Here is a 21,823-nt window from a genome sequence, read left to right on the forward strand (position 1 = left end):
TGTGAGGGGGGCAGTTTTAGTGTCTACATGAGAGGCCATCGTGTCCTGGATCTGAGTGGTGTCAATGACGAGAAAGAGAAGTGGGTAGAATTTAGTAATATTTAGGGCATTTAATTGAGAGGATTCCAGTGGCTGAAATGAGGGGACAGAAGAAAAAGTCAAGGATGAGGCTCAGTTGTGTTGCTTGGATATCTGAGCAGTTGGTAACCCCAAGAGCCCTGGAGGAGAAAACGAGTTTGAGATGTTGAGTGATTTGGAGCATGCTGTTCAAAAGGAGTGTCTAGTCCGTCAGCACTTGGAGATATGGGGGTCTGGAGGGGAGGAGAGTGCCATGTCAATCACTGGCCTCAGCTTAGAGATGGCAGGCAGGGGGATGGAGAAGGTGGTTCAGGGAGTGTGTTTCAAGAGCAAGGAGAAAAGGGCCTAGAATGGAATCCGGTGGAGTGATGTTTGTATAATGATGCTTGAGGAGGAGGAGGTTTTAAGGAGACTCAGAGGAAATAACCAGAAACGTAGGTGTTAGCTATAGCAATTCATCTGCTTACTCAGCTGCTGTAAGTCAGCATTTATTGAGGTTCCATATGTCCTGGGTGCATTCAGAGACAAGTGAGACTTAACTGTTGACATCAAACTTAAACCATGGCCATCACCCCAGTACAGTCTTCTGAAACAAGAGGCCCCTTTCTTGTAGGCCGCTGACCGTCTTATTTTCTTACTGATAGATTGTCCTTCCTTAGCACTTTTACAGGCCCTGGAGTGCCTCCCAAGGTCACCCTCCTGTATTAACCAGGCCCAAAAGACCCAGGTCTAGCAGTCAAGCCTTCTGTCCATGGTGGGTGTATGGCCTGAACCGGATACTTCAAGGCTGTCAGGGGGCAGAAGGCATAAGGAAGGAAAGGAGGGAACATGTCATATGCTGAGGGTTCAGCAAATTGTACCCACACACCAGGCATAGAAACACAAGAAAATCACCCCCGCTCTGTGGGTGAGACTAAGCAGCAGTCCTCTTCCCATCTGCTTTGCCTTCACAAACATGCCTTTTTTTCTTCTTCTTTTTGGTTCTCTGCAGCTTTGAATACATGAGGAAGAAGAGTGGGAGACAGGAGGAAAGGTAAGGTTGGAAGAGGACAAGAGGAAAGGAGGAGAGTGGCGGTGGGGTGGGGTGGGGAGCGGGGGTGAGCCTCCAGTGACCACCAACACAATAAATCAGATCCTGGACTACCTCAGCCTGGCCCCTTTTTTCTACAGTGCACTCTTATCAGTTTCCTCCCAGGAAGAGTCCAATGATGACAGCCAAGGCATGGCTGTGGCCTTGATGGACTTGATTGATGGGGTCCTGGGAGGGTGTCAGAGGCCTGGGAGGCCCACTTCCTTCTGTTCACCCCACAGAGGCTTACACAGAACAGGCGGGCACAGACTTTCCCTACCCAGCTGCCTTTGACTCAGATGGTATCATCAACCTCCCATCAGCTGGCAGAAGGCTCCTGACGCTAAGGAGTGTGGGGCAGTAGGAATGAATGCCTCCCTGAACCCGTATGACAGCAGGGTGGGGAGTGAGGAGTCCTGAAGCAGCAGCTTTGCCCTGTGGGAGGCACCTGTGAAGCTGTGTGTGTTGAGGGAGGGGATGTTGTACAGGAGGGTGGACAGGGACTCTCCCTGCCCTCTGTCACCTTGCAGACCTGGGCATGGGCCTGGATGCAGGAGGCCATCCAGTCTGACTTCAGGTTGCTGGTGGAGAGGGATTGAGCAGTTGATCCACACTGCTCTAAACTAGGTAGGCTTGATGGGGCAAAGGATTAAGGCTCTTTTTTGTCTTGGCTTTGACAGTCCTTTACCTGTACCTGGCTATGCTCACAGTACCTGCCCTGACCCTTGGCTAGGGTTGGATGCTAGGCTGTGGCCTGAGGACTCTCCGTATAGGGGATAGAAACTTAAGAGCCCTATCCATTTCTAGCATTGGCAAGCAGTGATCTAGGGCCACTGTGACAGTTCCAGACGACCCTCAACTGGGATGATTTTTCCACCCTACATTTCTCGACGAGGCTGTCCTCTCCTGTGGGTTGAGCTGTGTGCACTCCTGCCGGCCCAGTCAGCCATCTGCACTTTCCCAGAACCCAGTCAGCCAGTGTTTACTTCCTCTTTCCCCACCACACAGGCTGTGCTTTGGATGCAAGTGGACAGTCCTGCCCTACCAGTGGGGCCACAGGGTTGGTTCTTGGACTGCAACCCTCCTGCAGGGGACCTTGAAGCAGGCCCAAGCTGTGGCCGGCTCTGGGCGCTGGCTTGGTCTCTACCACTTGTTTGCCTTCTCTACCCTCTGCCATCCCAGCCAGGCTACCACCCCAAAAAGCTGAACTACACACCATCCCTCCCATGACACCCTTCACAGTTACAGAGGGAGCACGGAGCTGTGCCTAAGTGCTGAGGGCTGTCTGCCCGCCCGCAACCCCACTCGACTGGAATGAGCCACCTGCATCCACACACAGGTGTTTCCTGTGCTCCTTCCTGTTGCCGTTTCTTTCTTTTTTTTTTTTTTTCTGCTGCTCAGCGTGGCTTCCCCAGCAGGTGGTTAAGGGCCAGCCAAACCTCTTATACACAGCTCCAAAACATGGGGGGCGGGGCTCCCTGGGGATCTGGGTCACCCCCCCCCCCCCCCCCGCCCCTCACAAGGAGGGACTGTTGGCACCTCATTAGCTCTGCCTGAGTGCAGGTGCACACTTTCCCCCGTGTGTCACGGTGGACTCCAGGATTGGGGAAGGCCCTGCCTGTGCACCGTCTCCCTTGCCCCTGGATAATGAAAGCTCTGGAGTGAGAAGGGAAGGGTGGAGGGCCAGTTTCTCCAGCCTTGGGTGTGGGCCTCCCTCAGGCCCTCCTTAGAACAGGCCTGCCATCCTGAAATCCCACCCCACCCTCCAGTTCCTCCCATAGAGCTCTTTGCCTTCTGGGGTTAACACACTTAACATGCGGCACCTCTGGGGAGGAGATGAACCCTCCCTGGAGCCCTGCTTCCCAAAGCAAAACAGGTCAGCTGGCTGCGGAGGACCACGGGGTTCAGTCAGGTTTGTTATTACAGAGAGGAGGTGGCTTGGGTAGAGGAGGGACTTGTTATTTAGGGTCACTGGGCAGCCATCCTGGTCTCCTGCCGCGCAGGCCCTAGCTCTTCCCCTCTGCAAGGATCTGCTCTCTACTACCCAGCCCTCAAGGAGCTCCTAGTGCTCAGTGCCCTCTGTAGGAAGCTGCCAGGGCTGAGGGGAAATCTAGAAGCCTGGCATTCTCGGACAGGGTTCTGCTGCCCCCTGGTGGCCAGGAGCTCCAGCCACCACCACGCCTTTTTTCTCTGCCTGCTTTTTCCCCTTTGCCTCCTGGCAGCAGGGTGCTAGCCGCTGGGGAGCCATTCCCAGGACTGGCACTCTGGGCCTTCTCTAGACCAACTCCGTGGTTTGGCTCCAGCCTGGGCCCCTAGCTTCCAGGCCCAGAGCATGCCCAGCCAGCAGGCTGATCCTCAGCAACACGCTACCACCCTCTTTCTCTGCCCTCTTCTTCAAGCCCACTTCCAGCCCCTGGGCTCTCTTCCACCCAGATTTCCAGGGCAAAAGCACATGTCATTGTCACAGTTGGAGAGTGGGCATGTCAGGAAGGCCACAGCCAAAGGGTGCTGGAACCAGAAGATCAGGAGTACACTAGGTCAGGCCATGTAGGAAAGGCATTTTGCTTTTTTATTTTCTGTAAAACTCTGTAAATAAAATACAAAACCAAGGGAGGTGATGGGGCAGAGGCAGGATGGCCAGGCCCGGGGCACTGATCTGTGACAAGTGTGCTGAGCTGAGGCTGGGAGGCACTTGACTGCAGGCACTGACTCTACCAACCCCAAGGGCAACTGAAGAATATATTAGATTTTCTTGGATAGGAATACTTGGGGGAGGGGTGTCTGGAACCAGCCCTCACCCTCCCTGCCACCTGGTGAGCCCTGAAAGTGGGGGGATGTGGCACTGAGAGCCAGTGTGTGGGGAGTTTAGAAGGCTGTGCTGGCCATGCTGCCGGGTCCGAAGATGCGGGGCAGGGCATCCAGCGACTCTTCTAGCCGTCGGTGGGCAGACTGTCCCTCTTCCCCTGCAATGAGTAAGGATGGAATCAGGAGTAGCCCTAGCCTTGGTCCTCCCACCCTTGACCCCATCTCACCCCTACCCCCATCAGCCAAAATGTCCCAGAACTCTACTTGACCTTTATCTCCCAGCCCCCAGCCTCACCACACTGTTGCAGGCTCTGCCGAGCAGCTTCCCTCACAACTTCTGTGTCCGTTTGGCACAGGTACACCAGGGGCTCAATGCCCTCGGGAGCCTATCAGAGGAGGAAGCACGGAGGTGGGCCCCCTGGAGCAGATGAAAAAGCCCAAGGCCCAGGGTTGGGGGGTCCCCAGGGGAAATAAAGGGGTTGGTTGGCAGGGATCACCTTGATGCAGCCTAAGGCCAGGCAGCCAGCCACTCTTGTCTGCACGTCCTCATCCTCGAGTTGGTTCAGGAAGCACAGTAGGGCCTGGGTAGGGGTAGGAGGGCACTTAGCCAGACACTGGGAGCCTGGGACCCCAGCCTTTGCCTTCAAGGGAGCCCTGCCCCACTCTCACCCTTTCCCGGAAGGCTGGGCCTAGTGACAGGCTCCGGAGCTGGGTGCTGACAGCAGCCATGACCTTGTTGTTGCCATGGACGAGCAGGGTGCTGAGGGCCCGAAGCCCGTCCCTTCGTAGCCGCCCCTCAGGTGCCAACCTCAGGGCCTTGAGCACAACAGCCTGATCATCTGAGTTCAGGTTCTGCACCAGTAACACTGAAAGAAGGACCTTGGAACAATGTAGCAGGGCAAGGAGCTTCCTGGGGTGGGATCTTCTGTACATTCATGTCCTCATCCAGACCTCAAGGCCCACACATAGTGTTGGGCACTTGGTGATCAGGGCTACTGCCTCACCTTCCTCAGCGGTCTCCGTCACATAGGCCTCCATAGAGGGGCTGTCCAAGGTTTCCACATAACTCCAGAACTGGAAGACAGTGAGCTGCTCTCCAGGGCCTGGCTGGGGCCTCCTGGGCAGCTTCTGCCCCAGCATATCCTCCAGAAACTTGACACACACTGTGGGAAGCAGTGCCAAAGACCTCAGGGTTTGGATGGACCCAAGCCCTTAGAGGAAAGAGTGCTCCCACCCCAGGCTCAGCTCCAGGGGCCCCTTGTCCAAACCCTACCCATCTGGGTCCTCTTGCACCAAGGCACAAGCCTTTGCTATTTCTTCTCAATGCTCAGCTCAGCACGTCTGTGTGAGCTGACCTGGCTTTCCCTGTGGTCCCATCACTGGGGATCTGAGAAGGGAGGGCAGAGGGGGCAGGTAGGCAGCCTACTTACCAGCCTCAGCTAAGCCTGGCTGGCGCAGGGAGAGCCGGGCACCATACTGATTGCAGAAGGTGAGGAGCACCTGCTTCACAGGGCAGATGAAGGGGCTAAGTCCCTCTGTGCACTGGTCCCAGAAGGTCAGGAAGCCAGGCCGAGAGGCTGAGAACTGCACCACTGTGAGGAGGTGCAAGAGACCGTCAGCAACCGAGTAGGCAGGTGGGCAGACAAGTGTAGGTGGCGTAGAACAAGGAAGGAGCTTCAGGGCAGTCACCAAGCCAGAACCCACAGGGCCTTTACCTTCCTGAGCAGAAGTAGCAGGGATTTCCCATCGCCTGCTTAGCTCGCATACAACCTCGAGCACTCGGGCCTCCCGCAGCAGTCGCTCCAGGGCCCATGCCTCCTGACAGCGTAGGGGCCCAAATGTGCCCAGTTTCTGGAGAATAGGGGTGGCCAAGTAGCTCAGATCTCAAGGTAGAACTTGGGGAGAGTGAAGCCCAGAGACTACAAGTCCCAGCATGCATTAGGAGAGATTAGAGGGAGCCAGAGTGTGGGAGGTATTCAGTAAGAGCCAGATGCCAGGGACCTGGGGCATTGGGGATGGAACTCAGAGCAGGTGTGGAGAGTTCCCTGAGGTAAAAGGAGTGTAGGGGGGATGCCACTAGTCTCACCAGCAGGAGGCGGCTGCAGTAGTACAGGTGCTGGACCAAGGCAGTGTCCAGAGCTGGACACTCCGTGCTGAGGGGGCGGGCACTGGGTGAGTTGAGGCCGTCTTCAGCCTTAGGCTCCAGGCTGCTTGGGGGCCTGAGAGAAAAATTGTGGCAACCATCTTAGGAGTACATATCACCATCTGGTCACCACTGTATTTTCATTAAGCCCTCCCCCCCCCCCCCCCTCCATCCCAGAAGGGAAGAACAGATGCACAGACAACAGACAGACAATGGGTAAGTTCACGGAGAACTTCCAGGAGAAAGGGGCTGGGACCAGCAGGTGGTAGCAGTGGTGTTCAGAGTCCATCTGCCCTGTGCCACATCCAGCTAGGACTGTGGGGTTGCAAGGGGATGGTCTATGCAATGTGAAATGCAAGGGGTTGTGGCCCAAGGGGCTCAGGGCACAGGGCTGTGACCTGGGCAGCAGCAGATGGAGGAGGGGCTGGGCATGACCCTCAACTTGGAATTTTCAAAGGCCACTTGGTCACAGAGAGCTGAGGGGCCGGGCTCTCCAGGACAGCCGTGGGGAGCGCCTGAAAGGGCTCACGAGCGGATGGGGACTGGTGAGGGAAGCAGACATTGCAGGGTGGTCAGAAGCACTAGGGATAGATGGGGTTAGAAACAGGGCATCAAGGACACATGAGGCGTACATGGGAGGGATAAACAGATGCACCCACAAGCAAGTCCACCCCTCCTGTCCACTTCCAGTCTGGCTGCACTACTCATATGCTCCACCTGGCCCCACCTCACCTTTCTCCTTTCTTGCCTTACTCCTTCACCTGGACTCACCTCACTTATTCCCCCTCACCTAACCCCATCTCACTTAGCCCCCGTCACCTGTCTCCAGGACCATCGTTGTCTTCATCTTCATCCTCATTGAGGAAGCTGAAGCTCTCCAGGGCATGCTCCACAGTGATGCTAAGACTGGAGGCCCGGCTGCGAGTCAGGCCTTGTCTCTGCTGCGGTTGTGAAGGGAGTCAGAGCTGTTGCCACAGCCTGGCTGCCCTTCCTGTGCTGCCACAGCCCAACCCGGCCCTCCTTACCATAAGCAGACTCTCCAGGCGGATCACCTCCTGCTCTAGGCCCTGCAGCTCTGGGAACTGGCCACGATAGTCATCCAGAGCAGCCATTAGGGCCCCCAGTGCCTCCTCCAGCCTCCTGTCTCCTGCTCCTCCCGTTGCTCCTGGAACTGGGGCCTGGGCAGTCGTGGCCGGGCTAAAGTCTGAATGCTGGGGCCCAACGGTTAAGGGTGAGGGAGGGGGGCTTGGGTTCTGAAGGATGGGCTCTGGGGGGTCTGGGGAAGGGCATGTAAGGGGTTCCAAACTGGAGCAGGCAGGGCTTGGGTGGGAGGGGCTTGGGGCTATGGGATCTGCCTGAGTGCAGGGAGTGGAAGCTGGATGGCTATGGGACAGTGGGTTGGGGTCTGTGTGTGCAGAGGGGCTGGGGAGCGTGGCAAGGTCTAGAGAAGTGGAAGGGTTTACAGTTATAAGGGTGGGGCTTGTGACAGGTTGGGTGGGACTCCTGGTGGTCTGGACTGGGTCCTTAGCATCGGTGGTTGGACTTACAGTAGTGTGAGTTGACATACTGGCTTTGTGAGTAGGGCTTGCGGTAGTGTGGGTGGAGCTTGTGGTGGTATGGGTGGGGCTTGTGGTGGTGTGGGTGGGGCTTGTGGTGGTGTGGGTGGGGCTTGTGGTGGGGGCTTGTGGTGTGGTGGGCTTGTGGTAGGCTGGGCTGGGCTCTGGGCACTTGGTGTAGGGCCTGGAGTAGTGGGGGTAGAGAGTATGGGCTTGACGGTGGGGCTTGTGACAATATTTGTCAGGTTTGTGACAGTGTGGCTAGGGCTTGTGGTCTGGACTGAGCTTGTAGTGTTGGGGCTAGGGCCTGTTATAGTAGGGGTAGAGAGTATGGGCTTGATGGTGGGGCTTGTGACAATATTTGTCAGGTTTGTGACAGTGTGGCTGGGGCTTGTGGTCTGGACTGGGCCTGTAGTGTTGGGGCTAGGACCTGCAATAGTGAGGGTAGAAAGCACTGACTTGTGGGTGGGACTTGTGGTCTGGCCTGAGCCCATGGCAATGGGGGTAGGGCCTGTAGCAGTGAGGGTAGAGGACTTGGGCTTGTGGGTAGAGCCTGTGGCAGGGTGAGTGACGCTTGGAGCACTGCTGGTAGGGCTTATGGCACTACAGGTAGAGCTTGAAGTGGTGTGGGCGGGACCTGGAAGTTCAGGAGAGCTAGAGTCTGGAGTCTTGTGGAGAGAGTTTAGATATACAGATGGGACAGGGTCTGTAGATGTGTGAGCAGGGCCTATTGCACTGAGAGTGGGGCTTGTGGCAGAATGTCCAGGGTCCAGGGCAAGAGGGTTGGGACCAGGATGCTCCCTATGGGTGGGATCTGGGTGTGCAGGTGGGTTAGGTCCCTGGCTTTCTAGGCCCTCAGCCTCTACTGAAGCTTCAGCCAAGGCAGCATCCACACTGGCCTCACTGATGTGGCTGAGAGTCCGGCTGTAGGGGGCATGCCCATTGGCCAGGACTGGGGCCATGGCTCCCTCCTCATCCGTGGGCCCGGAGGTGGGGGTCTGAGGCCTACGGAAGGCAACTTGGATGGGCAGAGGCTCAGGCTGCTGCACCAGGGGCTTTGGGGCTGAGGAGTGGCGGGCAGTGCCCGAGAGCTGCGGACTGGATGAATCGTCCGAAGATTCGGATGACAGGGACCATGCTGTCCCATTCTCCAGCTCCTCCTGCCGCCTCAGCATATTCTGGGAGAGAGGAAAGGGCATTTCAGGACCATTTTCAGACCCCTGGGGGATGGTGGGTCCTGAGCCTGGGTTGTGACTCACATAGAAGGCCTGTTCCCGAAGCGAGGGAGTGTCTGGTGGGCTCTGGCTATAGGTGGAGAAGCGCTTGGTGACTGTGGAGGCCTTGTTGACAGTAGAAGCAGCTGAGGGCTGGTCATCTTTGTCGAAGGGGCTGGGGAGGAAAGAGGCTGTTAGCAGATGCCATTGGCTCCTGTCCCTGTCCCCAAGCTCCTCAACCCCACCAACCTCCATGTGACTTCCAGGCTGAGTTTGATGGTGCCGAGGTCATTGATGTCCACAGCCACAACCTGGGGCAGGGCGGCAAACAAGTCCTTGGTCTCGCAGGAGACGCTGCCTACAACCACGTGGTTGGCCAGGCCCTTCAGCTCTGTCACCTATAGCCAAGAATGCATCATAGGGTCACAAGAGTGTAGAGGTCATGAGATCATGGGACATCAAAAGTCTGAATTTGCATAGAGGTTTTGCAATGGTCACGGGGTCATGGAGTCATGAGGAGGTTACAGGGATGGGAGTTCTCTGGGTAATGGAGCCATGGAAGCCTGAAACACATTGTGAGCATGGGGATCAGAGAGGTCTAACCTTGTAGTCATTGAGGTCATGAGGATCACAGCCTCATGGGGACTTAGGGGTCAAGTAGGCACAGGGTCAGAAGATCATGGCATCACATATTCACAGGGCCATGGAGCCAGGAGGGGTGGGTCACAGGGTTGTAAGGGTCAAAAGGGGTTCACAGGGTCCTGGAGTTACAGGATCATGTGTCCTGTGGTCCTGGGCAGAGACATTAACCTTGATGGACAGGAATTCCGTGAGCAGAGGAAGAAAGACGGTTTCCTCACTGTCCCACACCTGCTTTCCACTACCCTCAATGCGGCCCCGTAGTTTCCAGCGCTGACGCCCGTATTTCATGCAGATCTAAGGGAACAAGCAGGATGAGGCAGCCCTTGGTGTTGTGACCCTGCCATCCCAGCCCTTCCCTGCACATCCTCATACCTCATACTGATCACCCACACACAGCCTGGCGAAGCCAGCCAGTCCTGGGAGTGGAGGAAAAGAAGAGCCATGTTGAGGGAGGGGTCTCAGGCACACACTTCCCTCTCCCTGCTACCGGTCTGCCCCCACCACTCAGTACCTTTCATCCGGAGATGGAACTCTCCCAGCTGTGCCTCCAGCTCACTCTCCAGCAGACACATGCTCTGGGAGGGACAGGCAAGGACAGGAGAGGGTCAACAATAAGTCCCCTCTCACCAGCTCTGCCATACCCTGAGCCTCTGCCTTCTGGGCACCCATCCCTCACCTCTGTGTACTCTCGATGCCCACGCGTGGCCTCGGCCAAGCTGTCCCGGGCCTCACGGCTCCCTGGGGACCCGGTGGTGTAGGCACGGACCATGTTGTAGGCACCATCCCGGAGACGCCGCTGGACACAGTATGCCTCATATAGCTCGTCGATCTGGGCAGGTGAGTGGAGTGGCAGTGGGGGGATTGAGACTCACTACTGGCGTTGCTCACCCAGGGCCTAGTACCCCCATTTCCCTAAAACACCCAACCCCAAAACCCGCACATGTATTCATGCATGCTGCATATGTACCTTGCTGGCATGGAACTCCAGCCGTCGCATGAAGCGTTCAATGGACTTGACTTGCTGGGGGAGAGGTGTGTCAGGAGGAGCCTGAAGCCCAGGGCCCTTTATCCTCCCCCATGAGCCAACTTCTTCCAACACCATTCTCTATATACTCACCTTGTCTAAGTCATACAGGAAGCCCTGCAGGGAAAGATGAGAGGGAGCACTTAGAAGGTATAGTATGTGTTCCAGCAGGGCACCTGCTATTCAAACCCATCTAGCTCCTCTCCTTTTTTTTTTTTTTTTTTTTAAGAGAAGAAGAGGGAGGGAGAGAGAGATAGAAACATCAATGATGAGAGAGAATCACTGAATGGCTATCTCTTGCACAGCCCCTACTGGGGATCGAGCCTGCAACCCAGGCATGTGCCCTTGACTGGAATCGAACCTGGGACCCTTCAGGGAACAGGCCAATGCTCTATTCACTGAGCCAAACTGGCTAGGGCTGGCAGGCTAGCTCCTCTCCTTTACAGCCTTCCTCCCCCTCACACCATAATCCACAGCCACTCCAGTCAAAGCAGGAATTGACCAACCTTTCCACATGCCTGAACTTTGCTGGGTACTGGTGACAAAGATATGGTCCCCAAGACCCCTCCAGCACCCTTCCCCCCATTTCTTCCCTGGGGTCCCTCCCTTAGCCCACTCCCTTCCCTGCAACCCCTAGGAAGGGAGCTCTGTGCCTCATGCGTGGTTCCCTCTACCAGGGAACTCCTATTCATCCTTCAAAACCCAGCAGAAGTGTCTCCTCCTTTGGGAAGCCCTGAGCTGTTCCCTAGGAAGAACCATGGCTCTCCCTCAATACCACTACAATATAATCTCCTGTTATTCATGTCTGTGGGGGTCCACCCACCCCACTGGAAGCTCACATGGGCAGGCACTGGGTCCCAGGCAGAAAGTGCACAGTCTGGGGAATGTGGGGATAGAAACTTCCCCAACCTTTCTTAGAGGGGAAGGGAGAAAGGGAGAGAGATAGAGTCAGAAACATCGATGAGAGAGAAACATCGATCAGCCGCCACATCCCCCATTGGGGATGTGCCAGCAACCCAGTTACATGCCCTTAACCGGAATCAAACCTGGGACCCTTCAGTCTGCAGGCTGATGCTCTATCCACTGAACCAAACCGGTTTCGGCCCCCAACCTTTCTTAATATCCCCTTTTCTAGTCACACCTAGACCAAGTCAAACCAGAAAACAGCCTTGATGTCACCCAGGGCTGGCCCTGCCCAGTCCCCCGTCCCCCCCCTCCCCCACCACCACTACAAGGGCAAAAAGCATCAGTAGTCCAGGGCATCCTCACCAACCCTTCACTCACCAGGCGGGAATTCCTCTTGGATTCCTTTATCTGCACTTGGAGTTTCTCCTGCTCCTGCTGGTGTACTTCCAAATAGGCCCTGGGGAAAGGGGTGACAACAAAAATTAGCTTACCTCTACAGCCTCCAGCTGCCCAGGGTGCGGGCAGTGGGGAGAGGGCGTGAGGCTGGGGAAGGTTCCCACTAGCAGAAAGAGGACGGGGGCTAGGGAGGGAGTAGCTTACGTCAGGCCCCGCTTGAGCGCAGCGTACACCAGGTCCAGCCGCTCTGGCTGCGGGACCTTGGGGGCTGGGTGCGCCACTGCAAACATCCTGGACACTCGAGAGAGCGCAGGGGCCTTCCGCGGGGGCCCTGGGGGACTGAAGGCCGGGAAGCTCCTGAAGAAGAGGCTGCACTCAGAAAGGGCCAGGAAGGAATCCCCCAAACCCTCACTGCACACTCAGCTCCAACCCAGTCCGACCCTCTTGACCCCATCAGCCCCCCTCTGCTGCGTACCTGGGGCCCCGCTCGTGGCTGCCGAGGACGCCTGCGAAGGACTGGCTCCTATTGACCCGGGCGCTGAGCAGGCGGCGCTGCGGCCGCACCGACAGGGACATCATGGAATGAGTCCGCGCGGGGCTCCCTGGGGGTGGCGAGGGCGGGTGTCCAGCGCCAATCGGGCCCTTGAACCCCCACCCCGCGGCCCGTCCTTCGTATCCTATTGTTGCCGGACACGGCCTGACGACGGGAGTCCAGCAACCCCGCCGGCCACTGCGCTAATGACAGGGCTGCCTCGGGCGTCTCGGCCTTGGACTCTGCGTGGCCTCGGCTCGGCCCCCACTTCCTGCAGAGGTGCAGGCTCCGCCCGCCGCAGGGGGCAGGAAGGGGGGTCGCGCGGGGACCCTCCCCCGGCTGGGAAGGGGCAGGAAAGGGGCGGGGCGCGCGAAGAATGTGCGGAAGCGCCTGTTTACCCGGGGGCGGGGCAGACTCCGCAGCCCTGCCCCTGGTCTCCCCCCAAAGTGGACCAGGAGCTCCGCGCCCGCACCCAGTAAGGCCGCTGGAGGTCACCTGGCGGGGCGGGGTGCACGCTTTGAGCCCAGCGGAGCTGCCCGACAGGCCCGGCCGGCGCGGGTTTGGCTCCTGCGACCCGCCCGCTCCGGGTAAGCTGCTCCCTTCCAGCCCCCATCGGTTCCCAGGCGCCCAGACGCCAGGGCCCTCCCGGCGCCCAAAGCCGGGGGATTCCCAGAGTGGGGGGCAGTGCCGAGAAGTGCCCCGCCCCCTTCACTTTCCAGCGACTCCGACCTGGAAACTGAGTCACAGACGCTTTCGACCGCGCCCTTAGCAGGAAGAGATCTGCCATGGACCCCCACCCCTCTCCGGAGAAACACGCACCCCTAGCCCCCAGAATCCGGCCCACACCCCGTGGAGCTAGCTCCTGAGCCTTCGCAACCCCAGGCCGGGTCCTACCTTTCTTCTTGGTGTTCATGGTGGGTCCGGGACAGCCCCCCACGCCCCGCGCTTGTTCCCACGCCCCGCGTCCCCGCCGGACCAGGGCCACTCGTCGCCCGCCAGGCTGGGCTGCGCGCTCGCTCCCAGTGACTGGCTCGGGCTTCAGCTCTTCTCGGCGCCGCCCCCCGCCCAGTTCCTGCCGCCTGACTCAGCCCGCCGGGATGGGGCGGGACGGGCGGACCAGGGGGGCACCCGGGCCTCGGCCTGCCCCGCCTCTGGGAGGGGTGACTGGAGGTTCCCCTCCGAGAGGGGACTGGCGGGGATCTTCACGGGTGGGATCAGCAGTGTGGGTAAAGGGAGTTAAGCCGTGAATATGGAAGGATAAATAGAATGAGGACACTGAGTGCGCTGCATTGAGCGCAGTTTGGCATAGCGGGCTCACAGCGTGGCTGTTGAGGCGTGTTGAAAAAGGGCTGAACACACAGAGGGCTGAGAGTTGGGGTTCTGAGTGTGAAGGCTAGAGAGTGGCAGCTGCGTGGAGGGGCTGTGCCGATGGAGGGCATACAGTTAGGCGCTGACCATGAGGGGTCAGAGAGGCTGAGAAGGCAAAGGAGCTAAAAGTGTGGGATATTCTGTGTTGCTGCCCTGAGAAGGAAGCAGAGAAAGAACTGGGTACAGCCCCATGCACCCCAACCCCTGCCCATCACCCACAGAGGGGGTGCTCAGTCTGGGCACTCTCCCTCCCCACCACCCCAGGTCCCAGGCAAGAGAACCCACTGTCCAGCCAGGGCCTCCTGTCTAACAGAAGCTGCTTCCTAGGGCGGAGCCCGGTCCTTCTGGCCTCCAGCTCCCATGGGCCAAATCCCCAGCCCTTTCCTGGTCCAGTAACTCTTCTTTGAAAACCCCTTGTTGCCTAGAGGTGGTAGCTCAGTGGTTGAGCACTGACCTATGAACCAGGAGGTCACAGTTCAGTTCCTGGTCAGGGCATATGCCCAGGTTGCAGGCAGCCAATCAATGATTCTCTCTCATCATTGATACTTCTATCTCTCTCTTTCCCTCTCACTTTCTCTATAAAATCAATTTTAAAAAATAATTAAAAAAAAAAAAGAAAACCCCTTGTCCACCTCCAACCAGGATAGAGGCCACCATGCCTAGGGTCCACTGGGCATCCCATGTCCTCAGAGGGGCAGGTGCTCTTCCATCTCAAACATTCTTGCTCCTTGATGCTTAGTTCTGTTGCACTGGGCTTCCTTTCTCCCCAAGAAGCTAGGGTGGACTCAGGCATCTACATTTCCAAAAAGCCCACCAGCCCTCTATAGATTCAGATGCCAGATGTCCAAGGACCCCAGTTTGAGAAATGCTATTGCCTATTCCCTTCTTGAAAAATGGGTGCTATGCACCCTACATCGGCAAATATGCACTCAGTGAACTGCCTGTCCAACATTGGCCTCTGCATCCTTCAGCTCCCCGCTCCCCAGCCACGGGAACACCCCAGCCTTATCACCTGGCTCCGGAAGGCCCCTTTCCTAAATCACAACCACACTGACTACAACCTTCAGACTCTCCGTCACCCCCACCTCACCTGCTTCTACCTGAGACCTCTGGGGCTCTCAGCTGATTTATTCAACTATTCACTGAATGACAACCCTGGGCACTGCCCCCGACCCAGGGAAGAAGGCCCACATGACTCCAGCATGTGCCAGTAACTGGAGATACAGCCGGAATTGCACAGACACCACCCTGCACAGAGCTCACAATCCGCCTCTGCTTTCTTTCCCTCTGCCAGCTCCCTCCTACCTTCTCTTCCCTACCTTCCCTGCACACCCTTCTCCCAGCCTGAATCCACAGCCATGACTCGTCACTCGCCTGCTGCTAATATCCCCAGCACTCTGTGCTTCTTCCTACCTGGCAGAAGCCAACCCTGGACAACCTGACTCCCTGACTTCTCTGCACCTGCACACAGGCTGGCAGGAGCTGCCAGAGGCCTTGGCCCAGCAGCCGAGCTGGAACTACAGAGCAATTCTCAACCTCGGCCGGGCTCTCATTTCCCGCTGGAGAAATCCTAGTCAACTCTCTCCCTTCTCATAGGAGTGTTTCAGATGGTTCTCCACAGGCCTCAAACAAATGCAAGTCACTCCCACATAAAAAATGAAAACAACCCTGGCAACTACCCAAATGGCCATCAGTTGATAACGGAATGCTCTACAACAAAAAGAATAAACTACATGCAACAATATGGATGAATCTTACAGACATGATGTGATGCTGAGTGAAAGAAGCAAGACCACGAGAGAGGATATAGGTATGATTCCTCTGATGCGAAGTTCAGAAATGGGCCAAACTCATCTATGGTTATAGAAATCAGAATAGTAGTTACCCTTGAGAATAGTAGTTACCCTTGAGGGCTTCCAGGGAGGTGCTGATGTTCAATTTCCTAATCTGGGTTCTATTTCCTAATCCTATGTAGTTGTGTTCCCTTGTGAAAATGTATCAAGCTGTACCACTGAATGTGCCCGTTCTGTATGCATATTATATTTCAAATCAAGCTGTCTTTAAATAAATAACTACCCAAAGAAATGAGACCCTCTGTGGACCCATGATTTTTTTTCTAGCAACCACACCCCTCACCCCCTTTCAGAGCCAAGTTTTCGGAAGAGATGTATGCTTCCATTCCCTCTCCACACCACCCCCTCCTCTTCTCGTCCTGGACCGCCTTCTGTACCCACCACTCCCTGACTGGTCTGGGCGAGGTCACCAGTGCCTCCCTGCTGCTGAATCCAGTGTCCAATGTTTAGTCCTTATTCTGCTTGATCTCCGCAAAGCTTTTCACTCTGTGGCTCTCCTCCTCTTCCATAAGCCCTTCCTTCCCTTGAATTTCAAGAGGCAACATGCCCCTGGTCTACCACCGCTCTCTGGCTGCACATCTTATTTTCCCACAGAGGATCTGTCTTTCTCCCCATCCCCAACTGGGGCCCATTCTTCCCACCCTTGGGCTGTGTACACCTCCCACAGTTCAATGCCATCTAAATGTTGCCAGCTTCCTTATCTCTTCTTTGTCCAAACTGCTCTTCTGAGCCTCAGGCCTGTGTTTCCAACTGCCTGCCTGTTGTCTCCCCGAAGCTGAATGACAGTGCGGAGTGGGCTTATAGGGATGTGCTGACTTGGTAGTTCCCAAACTGAATTCACCACTTCCCTCCACTGTCTATTGATCCAGTTCCATGAGACAGAAACTAGGAGTCATTCTGGATGCCTCAGTTTCTGTTACCCTCCACATCCACCAAGCCACCACCTTCTGCCATCTCTGGATCCTGCCCCCTCTCCTCTACCCCAACAGGTAGAATTCAGGTCCAAGCTACACCAACTCTCACCTAGAACCCTACTGCAGCATCTTAATGAACTCCCCGTCTCCACTCTTACCCGTAATGATCCATTCCTTTTCAGAGAGAGCAGATAAGAGGGAGGGAGAGAAACATTGATGTGTCTCTCTCACATCAACTGGTTGCCTACCGCAAGTGCCCCAACCAGGGGCAGGGAGTGAACCTACAACCAATGTACACGCCCTTGACAGGGAATCAAACCTGTGACCCTTGGGTGCACAGGCCAGCGCTCTAACCACTTAGTCACATGGGCCAAGTTGATCTATTCTTTATTCAATAACAATAGTGCTCTCCTTAAAATTCCAGTCACCTGACAATGCCAAAAACAGTGCTTTACCTAGTGCTTTCTATAGGCCAGGCACTACACCAGTGATGGCGAACCTTTTGAGCTCGGCGTGTCAGCATTTTGAAAAACCCTAACTTAACTCTGGTGCTGTGTCACATATAGAAATTTTTTGATATTTGCAACCATAGTAAAACAAAGATTTATATTTTTGATATTTATTTTATATATTTAAATGCCATTTAACAAAGAAAAATCAACCAAAAAAATGAGTTCGCATGTCACCTCTGACACACATGTCATAGGTTCGCCATCACTGCACTACACCGTAATTGACAAACATAATTTCATTTAATTCTAGCACCAACCTTTTTTTTTTTATTTTATTGATTTTTTGCAGAGAGGAAGGGAGAGGGATAGAGAGTTAGAAACATCGATGAGAGAGAAACATCAATCAGCTGCCTCCTGCACACCCCCTACTGGGGATGTGCCTGCAACCAAGGTACATGCCCTTGACCGGAATTGAACCCGGGACCCTTCAGTCCGCAGGCCGACGCTCTATTCACTGAGCCAAACCGGCTAGGGCTCTAGCACCAACCTTATGGGGTATGTCTTATTAGTCCCATTTCATAGATGAGAAACCTGAGGCTAACTGGCTATGGGCAAGACATTCCTTCACCTCTTTGGTCTTCGGATACCCCTCTGTTAAACGAGGGTAACAATAATAATAACAACAGCTCTGTCACAGGGCTATTGGGGGAATGAAATGATATACTTTCCTCCATAAGGGGTGCTTGGGGAAGGCAGAATTGCATGTGAGGTAGGGAAATTGGGGTGGACACACTGCCACACTGAAAACACACAAATATTGTTGTTATTAACAATTATTAACCTGCCCAAGATTACACAGCTGGTAAATGGCAGGGCCAGGATTCAAACTCAGGAGGCCAGACCGCAGGACTCTAAATCTTTAATGTCCCTCTATTCTGACTCTTGTGAAATATCCATGGGTAACTTCCTGCTCCAAAGATAAAGTCAAACTCTCTAATATGACCCACAAGACTGACACTTTCCTCAGATACCTTCAATCACTCCTCCCCTCACAGTCCCCTGCTCCCCCCACAGTCTTTCTGTTCCAGCTACTGAGATTCTCTCTCAATACCTGCAAGGCTCTTCAGCATTTGAGCAGCATCCCCCATTGCTCCTATACGCTCTTCCAATTACTTTCGCCCTGACCAATTTCCCTCTCCTTTTTCAAGTCTTACCCTATGACTTCTTCCTCCAGGAAGTCTGCCCGGGGTTGGTTCCCCTTTTAGGTATCTCATAACTTCTCCCTCTGATCCCTGAGGCCACATAACTAGGTCTTCATTTCTCCTTTAGAGTCTGTCTTCCAACCAGACTGTGAACTCTGGAGATTGGGGCCTGTCGGTTTGGCTCACTGCAGTACCCTCTGGGCCTGAAGGAGGCAGGGAGCTGAGTGGGGGGTGGGGTGGGGGGAGGGGCTGAGTGAACTGAGCTGCCGAGACACAGGAACAGCAGATCCTGAGCTATTGGAGGGGTAGATTTCAAGTCTGGCCTACCCTAACTCCCATACCCCACATACAAGTTTCCCTGTCCCTTCCCCACTTTCTCATATCAGCAAGTAAGTTTCTACTCCCTGGGATGGGGCAAGGTAGGGGTCCCCTGGAATTCTGGAACTGAGTGGGTGGGCTGGATCAGAGCATGCTGAATGTCCCATCGATTTTCTTTCTCTGACTCGGGCTTTGCTGCCACCAACCCAACCCTGTCGTCCCACAGGGACCAGGATGTATTACTGTTGGTCCAGACTCCTCCCAAGTGACTATCGGCATATCCATCTGAGTGACCATTTCATGGGGTGGATTGGCAGGATCTCCCTCTGCTGCGGGGAAAGGAAAGAACTGAATCCCTTGAGCTGGGGGTTGGCTGACAAGAGCCAGTGGATTCTCTGGACTCACACCAGCCCTGAAGTCTGCTCTGGACGTGGGAAAGAACCCAGGTCCCAAAGGTGACAGGGCCTGCAGTGGAGCTCTGGCCACCTTCGTGACTCCAGATCCTGCGACCCCCAATGCCCTCTACACACCCAAACTGGTGCACTTGTGTGAGACAGGAGGTCTCACCACCTGCAGGGCTCAGCTCAGCGGTTTGCCAAGCCAATCAAACCAGGCCAATCGCCTCTTTGGAAGTCCCAGTCCAGCCCCGCCCCACTGCCCAGCCACGACAGCCCCGATTGAGGTAAACAGAAGCTAAAAATAACCCGGGGCGAGGGGGGCTGTAAGGGAGAATGGGGTCCCTCCTGGGCCTGCCCCGGTCTCCATGGCAATGCCCCAAACCCGGTTGCTGACGTCATGCCAAACTGCTGGAGCAGGGAGGGAGAGGGGCGCAGCACGGCCTGGGACCCCCCACCCCGGAACCAGGCGGAGGCAGCCCGGTGGCCTCACTTCCTGCCGGCCCCCTCCCTAGTCAGCTGGTCACATTCCCCAGCCGGCAGGCTTCATGCTGGAAGCCTAGCGGCTTCCTGGGGCCAGCGGCGTGGAGTCCCAGGCTCTGCGAGGGGTTGCCCTGACTCAGCGGCACCCTACCCGCCAGCGTTTCCACCCGGGAGGAACCATCCTGGCACCCTGCGTGTTCCTCCCTCCCCCACTCAAGTTCAGGCTCCCAGCTCTCTGGCTGTTGCCCCAACAGGATCCAGGACTCAGAGTGAGGGTTGAAGTGGGAGCTAAGTCAAGCCTCCTAGTGTCTTGCTGGAGTATTTTGTACTTCACTCTCTGGTTCTCATCCTCCTCCCTCCTCCCCTTCTCCCCCTCCTTGCCACGGAGGTGGATAGTACATGCAGAGGCAAGAATTTTAATTCCCACTTCTCCAAACCAGCTGTGTGACCTTGAGAATGCTACTTAACCTCTCTGGGCCTGTTTCTGCATCTGCCAGATTGCCAGAACCCTCCAAGAAGGCTGTGGGGGCGCTGAATACTACAGACCCCGGGCCAGGCCCCACTGATGGTGCCTGGGGCACCGTTATTGTTATATGAGACTGCACCTAGAATGTGCTCACCAGCCAGCCTGATCATCCTTTAGGAGCAACCGGTAGAACTGGCCTGGAAGGGTCAATCCCAGAAGTTGCACTCAGGCCTCACCGGGAGAGGAGGGTGCTGAGACCAAACTCATCCCTGGTGAGCAGCCCCTTCCCCAAACCAGTTCTGCAGGGTGTTCAGGCCTGGCTGCTTGCAGAGACCCCACACCAGCCTCCAATTCCCAGGGACAGGGTCTGTTCTCCCACCGCGCAGGGGCGATCCTCTCCGGCTTCAGCCGCACCGGGTTTGGGCGGAAAGCCCAGGCCAGGCTCGGACACCTCGGGCCAGGCCCCAAAGCGGCTTAGGTCGGTCGGTGGGGCCGGGAAGATGAGCTCATCTTGGAGGCCGACTTGGACCCCTTTTCGCCTCCTCCCCATTCCTAGCTCAGCCTCTCCAGTGGCGAAGGCAGCGGGGCTCCCGGGAAGCGACCATGCCAGGGCCCAGGCTGGCGCCGAGGGCCCGCCCTCAGGCCTGGCCCACTCCAGAGCCCGGGGCACCGGCCGCCTGGGACTTGCTGTGGGTTGGAAGGAGGCAGCTCCGGGCGCGGTAGGGCCGCAGGCGACGGCTTTTGTGGGGTGAAGCTGCGTCCTCCGCGCCCAGGGGGAGGGGAGGAAAGACACCAAGCGGCCCGGGGCCCGGGTATGGGGAACAGGGCCGCAGCCAGGGCAATAGATCCGGGACCTACGGGACGGCGCTGGCTGGGGACTGGGGGGCAAGAGGAGGGAGGGCATCGGACCCGCTGCTCCAGCCCCCACCCGGACCACGGCTCCCGGAAACGGCGGGGACACTCACATGGCGGAGCTGGGCTACGCGGACCTCGCGCTCTCCGCTGCCTGGCCTGGTCGCACCGCAGCTGCCGCTGTCGCCGCGGCCGGCGCCCGCCTCTCCCAGCACCCGCCGCCCTGCAGCCCCGCTCCTCCCCCGGCCCGTTGGGCCCCACCCACTGCGCTCCCGCAGCTCGGGCACCCCCGAAGGCGCCCGCTGCTGGCTCCGCCCTCTGGGCTAACGGGGCAGCCGGTGGCCCGCGGAGTCCACCAGCCTGCGGGTAGGCGGGACCCTGGCGGACGTCAGGGTGGCGAGAGCGCTCGGGATCGGCGGGAACAGGGCGGCTCTTCGGGCACCGCTGGCCAAGGCAGTCCCATTGCTTCCCACTCATACCCCCAAACCGGGTTCGTCCGAGAGCCCCACTTGCTGGTCCCCGCCTCAGATTCCATGGCCTCTAGAGACTTTTCAGCACCTCTTCTCCCCACCCCCAACCCCCAATCTGTGGCCGCCTGAAACAGTTCCTGGGGCGGCTGCTGTTGGGTTGGGTTGGTTAGAGGAAGGAATCAGGGCCAATTTCAAAAGGGGAACAGGGAGGCCTGAATCCTAGCCTTGGACCCCTTCAGCCATGCCTTCTGGGCCAGCCTCGGTTTCCCTGCTGTGGAGGCAGGTTGCCGCCATCTGGGCTCTGAGCCAAGCCAGGCAGTCACCCTTCATTGGGTAAGACATCTAGGGAGTCTTAGGTCTTGCTCTTAGCATGGATGAGTTATCCGGGCTTGGGGCACATGTTGGCCACTGGGGCCAGAGCCCAGTCCTTTCCCATGAGGGGTGTGCAACACTGATGGCTGTCCACCAGAGCGGGCTGAGGTGGAGCTGAGAGCTGACCCACACTGGTGTCAGAGGGCCAGCTCCACTCCCCCACCCCTCCCATCGATCAGACACCACCGGCCCTCTTCAACCTGGATGCTCTGGGCTGGGCCCCTGGACCACTCAGGCTTTACTTCTGTAGTCCTTCACCTTCAGAGGCAGCACAGACACACCCAGGAGTGGTTTGAGGGACTTTAACAGGTTC

The 21,823-nt window shown here is 56.8% G+C and overlaps 1 protein-coding gene and 2 long non-coding RNA genes across 9 annotated transcripts; 1 reads left to right on the forward strand and 2 right to left on the reverse strand.

Moving 5' to 3' along the window:
• Window positions 1–524: 524 nt before the first annotated feature.
• LOC118674571 lies at window positions 525–1,077 on the reverse strand. The gene is made up of 2 exons (XR_004973669.1): window positions 973–1,077; window positions 525–865 (listed from the first exon to the last, which is right to left on the reverse strand). It is a non-coding gene; the product is annotated as an uncharacterized LOC118674571 (long non-coding RNA).
• On the forward strand, window positions 1,073–15,821 carry LOC118674570. Of its 2 annotated transcripts, XR_004973667.1 has the most exons (3): window positions 1,073–1,111; window positions 2,156–2,486; window positions 15,028–15,821. It is a non-coding gene; the product is annotated as an uncharacterized LOC118674570 (long non-coding RNA). The 2 variants fall into 2 exon arrangements; XR_004973668.1 differs by lacking the exons at window positions 1,073–1,111; window positions 2,156–2,486 and adding an exon at window positions 12,433–12,952.
• RIPOR1 (RHO family interacting cell polarization regulator 1) lies at window positions 3,691–20,925 on the reverse strand. Of its 6 annotated transcripts, none has more exons than XM_036346510.1 (23): window positions 20,782–20,925; window positions 12,309–12,435; window positions 12,038–12,190; window positions 11,816–11,894; window positions 10,625–10,648; window positions 10,475–10,528; window positions 10,184–10,336; window positions 10,019–10,082; window positions 9,880–9,923; window positions 9,676–9,801; window positions 9,115–9,263; window positions 8,911–9,040; window positions 7,801–8,829; window positions 7,121–7,750; window positions 6,915–7,036; window positions 6,039–6,171; window positions 5,668–5,803; window positions 5,383–5,544; window positions 4,957–5,115; window positions 4,622–4,818; window positions 4,450–4,533; window positions 4,248–4,338; window positions 3,691–4,110 (listed from the first exon to the last, which is right to left on the reverse strand). In XM_036346510.1, exons 2-23 carry the CDS (start codon window positions 12,410–12,412, stop codon window positions 4,013–4,015), a joined length of 3,921 nt encoding a protein of 1,306 aa, XP_036202403.1. In that variant the 5' UTR covers window positions 12,413–12,435; window positions 20,782–20,925; the 3' UTR covers window positions 3,691–4,012. The 6 variants fall into 6 exon arrangements, with proteins under 6 accessions (XP_036202403.1, XP_036202409.1, XP_036202404.1 ...); XM_036346516.1 differs by lacking the exon at window positions 20,782–20,925 and adding an exon at window positions 13,260–14,238 and having other exon boundaries at window positions 7,121–7,792; window positions 7,933–8,829; XM_036346511.1 differs by lacking the exon at window positions 20,782–20,925 and adding an exon at window positions 13,260–14,238.
• Between the last annotated feature and the right edge of the window lie 898 nt (window positions 20,926–21,823).

This window comes from Myotis myotis, unplaced genomic scaffold, assembly GCF_014108235.1.
Source record: "Myotis myotis isolate mMyoMyo1 unplaced genomic scaffold, mMyoMyo1.p scaffold_m19_p_19, whole genome shotgun sequence".
In the NCBI taxonomy this organism is placed as follows: domain Eukaryota; kingdom Metazoa; phylum Chordata; class Mammalia; order Chiroptera; family Vespertilionidae; genus Myotis; species Myotis myotis.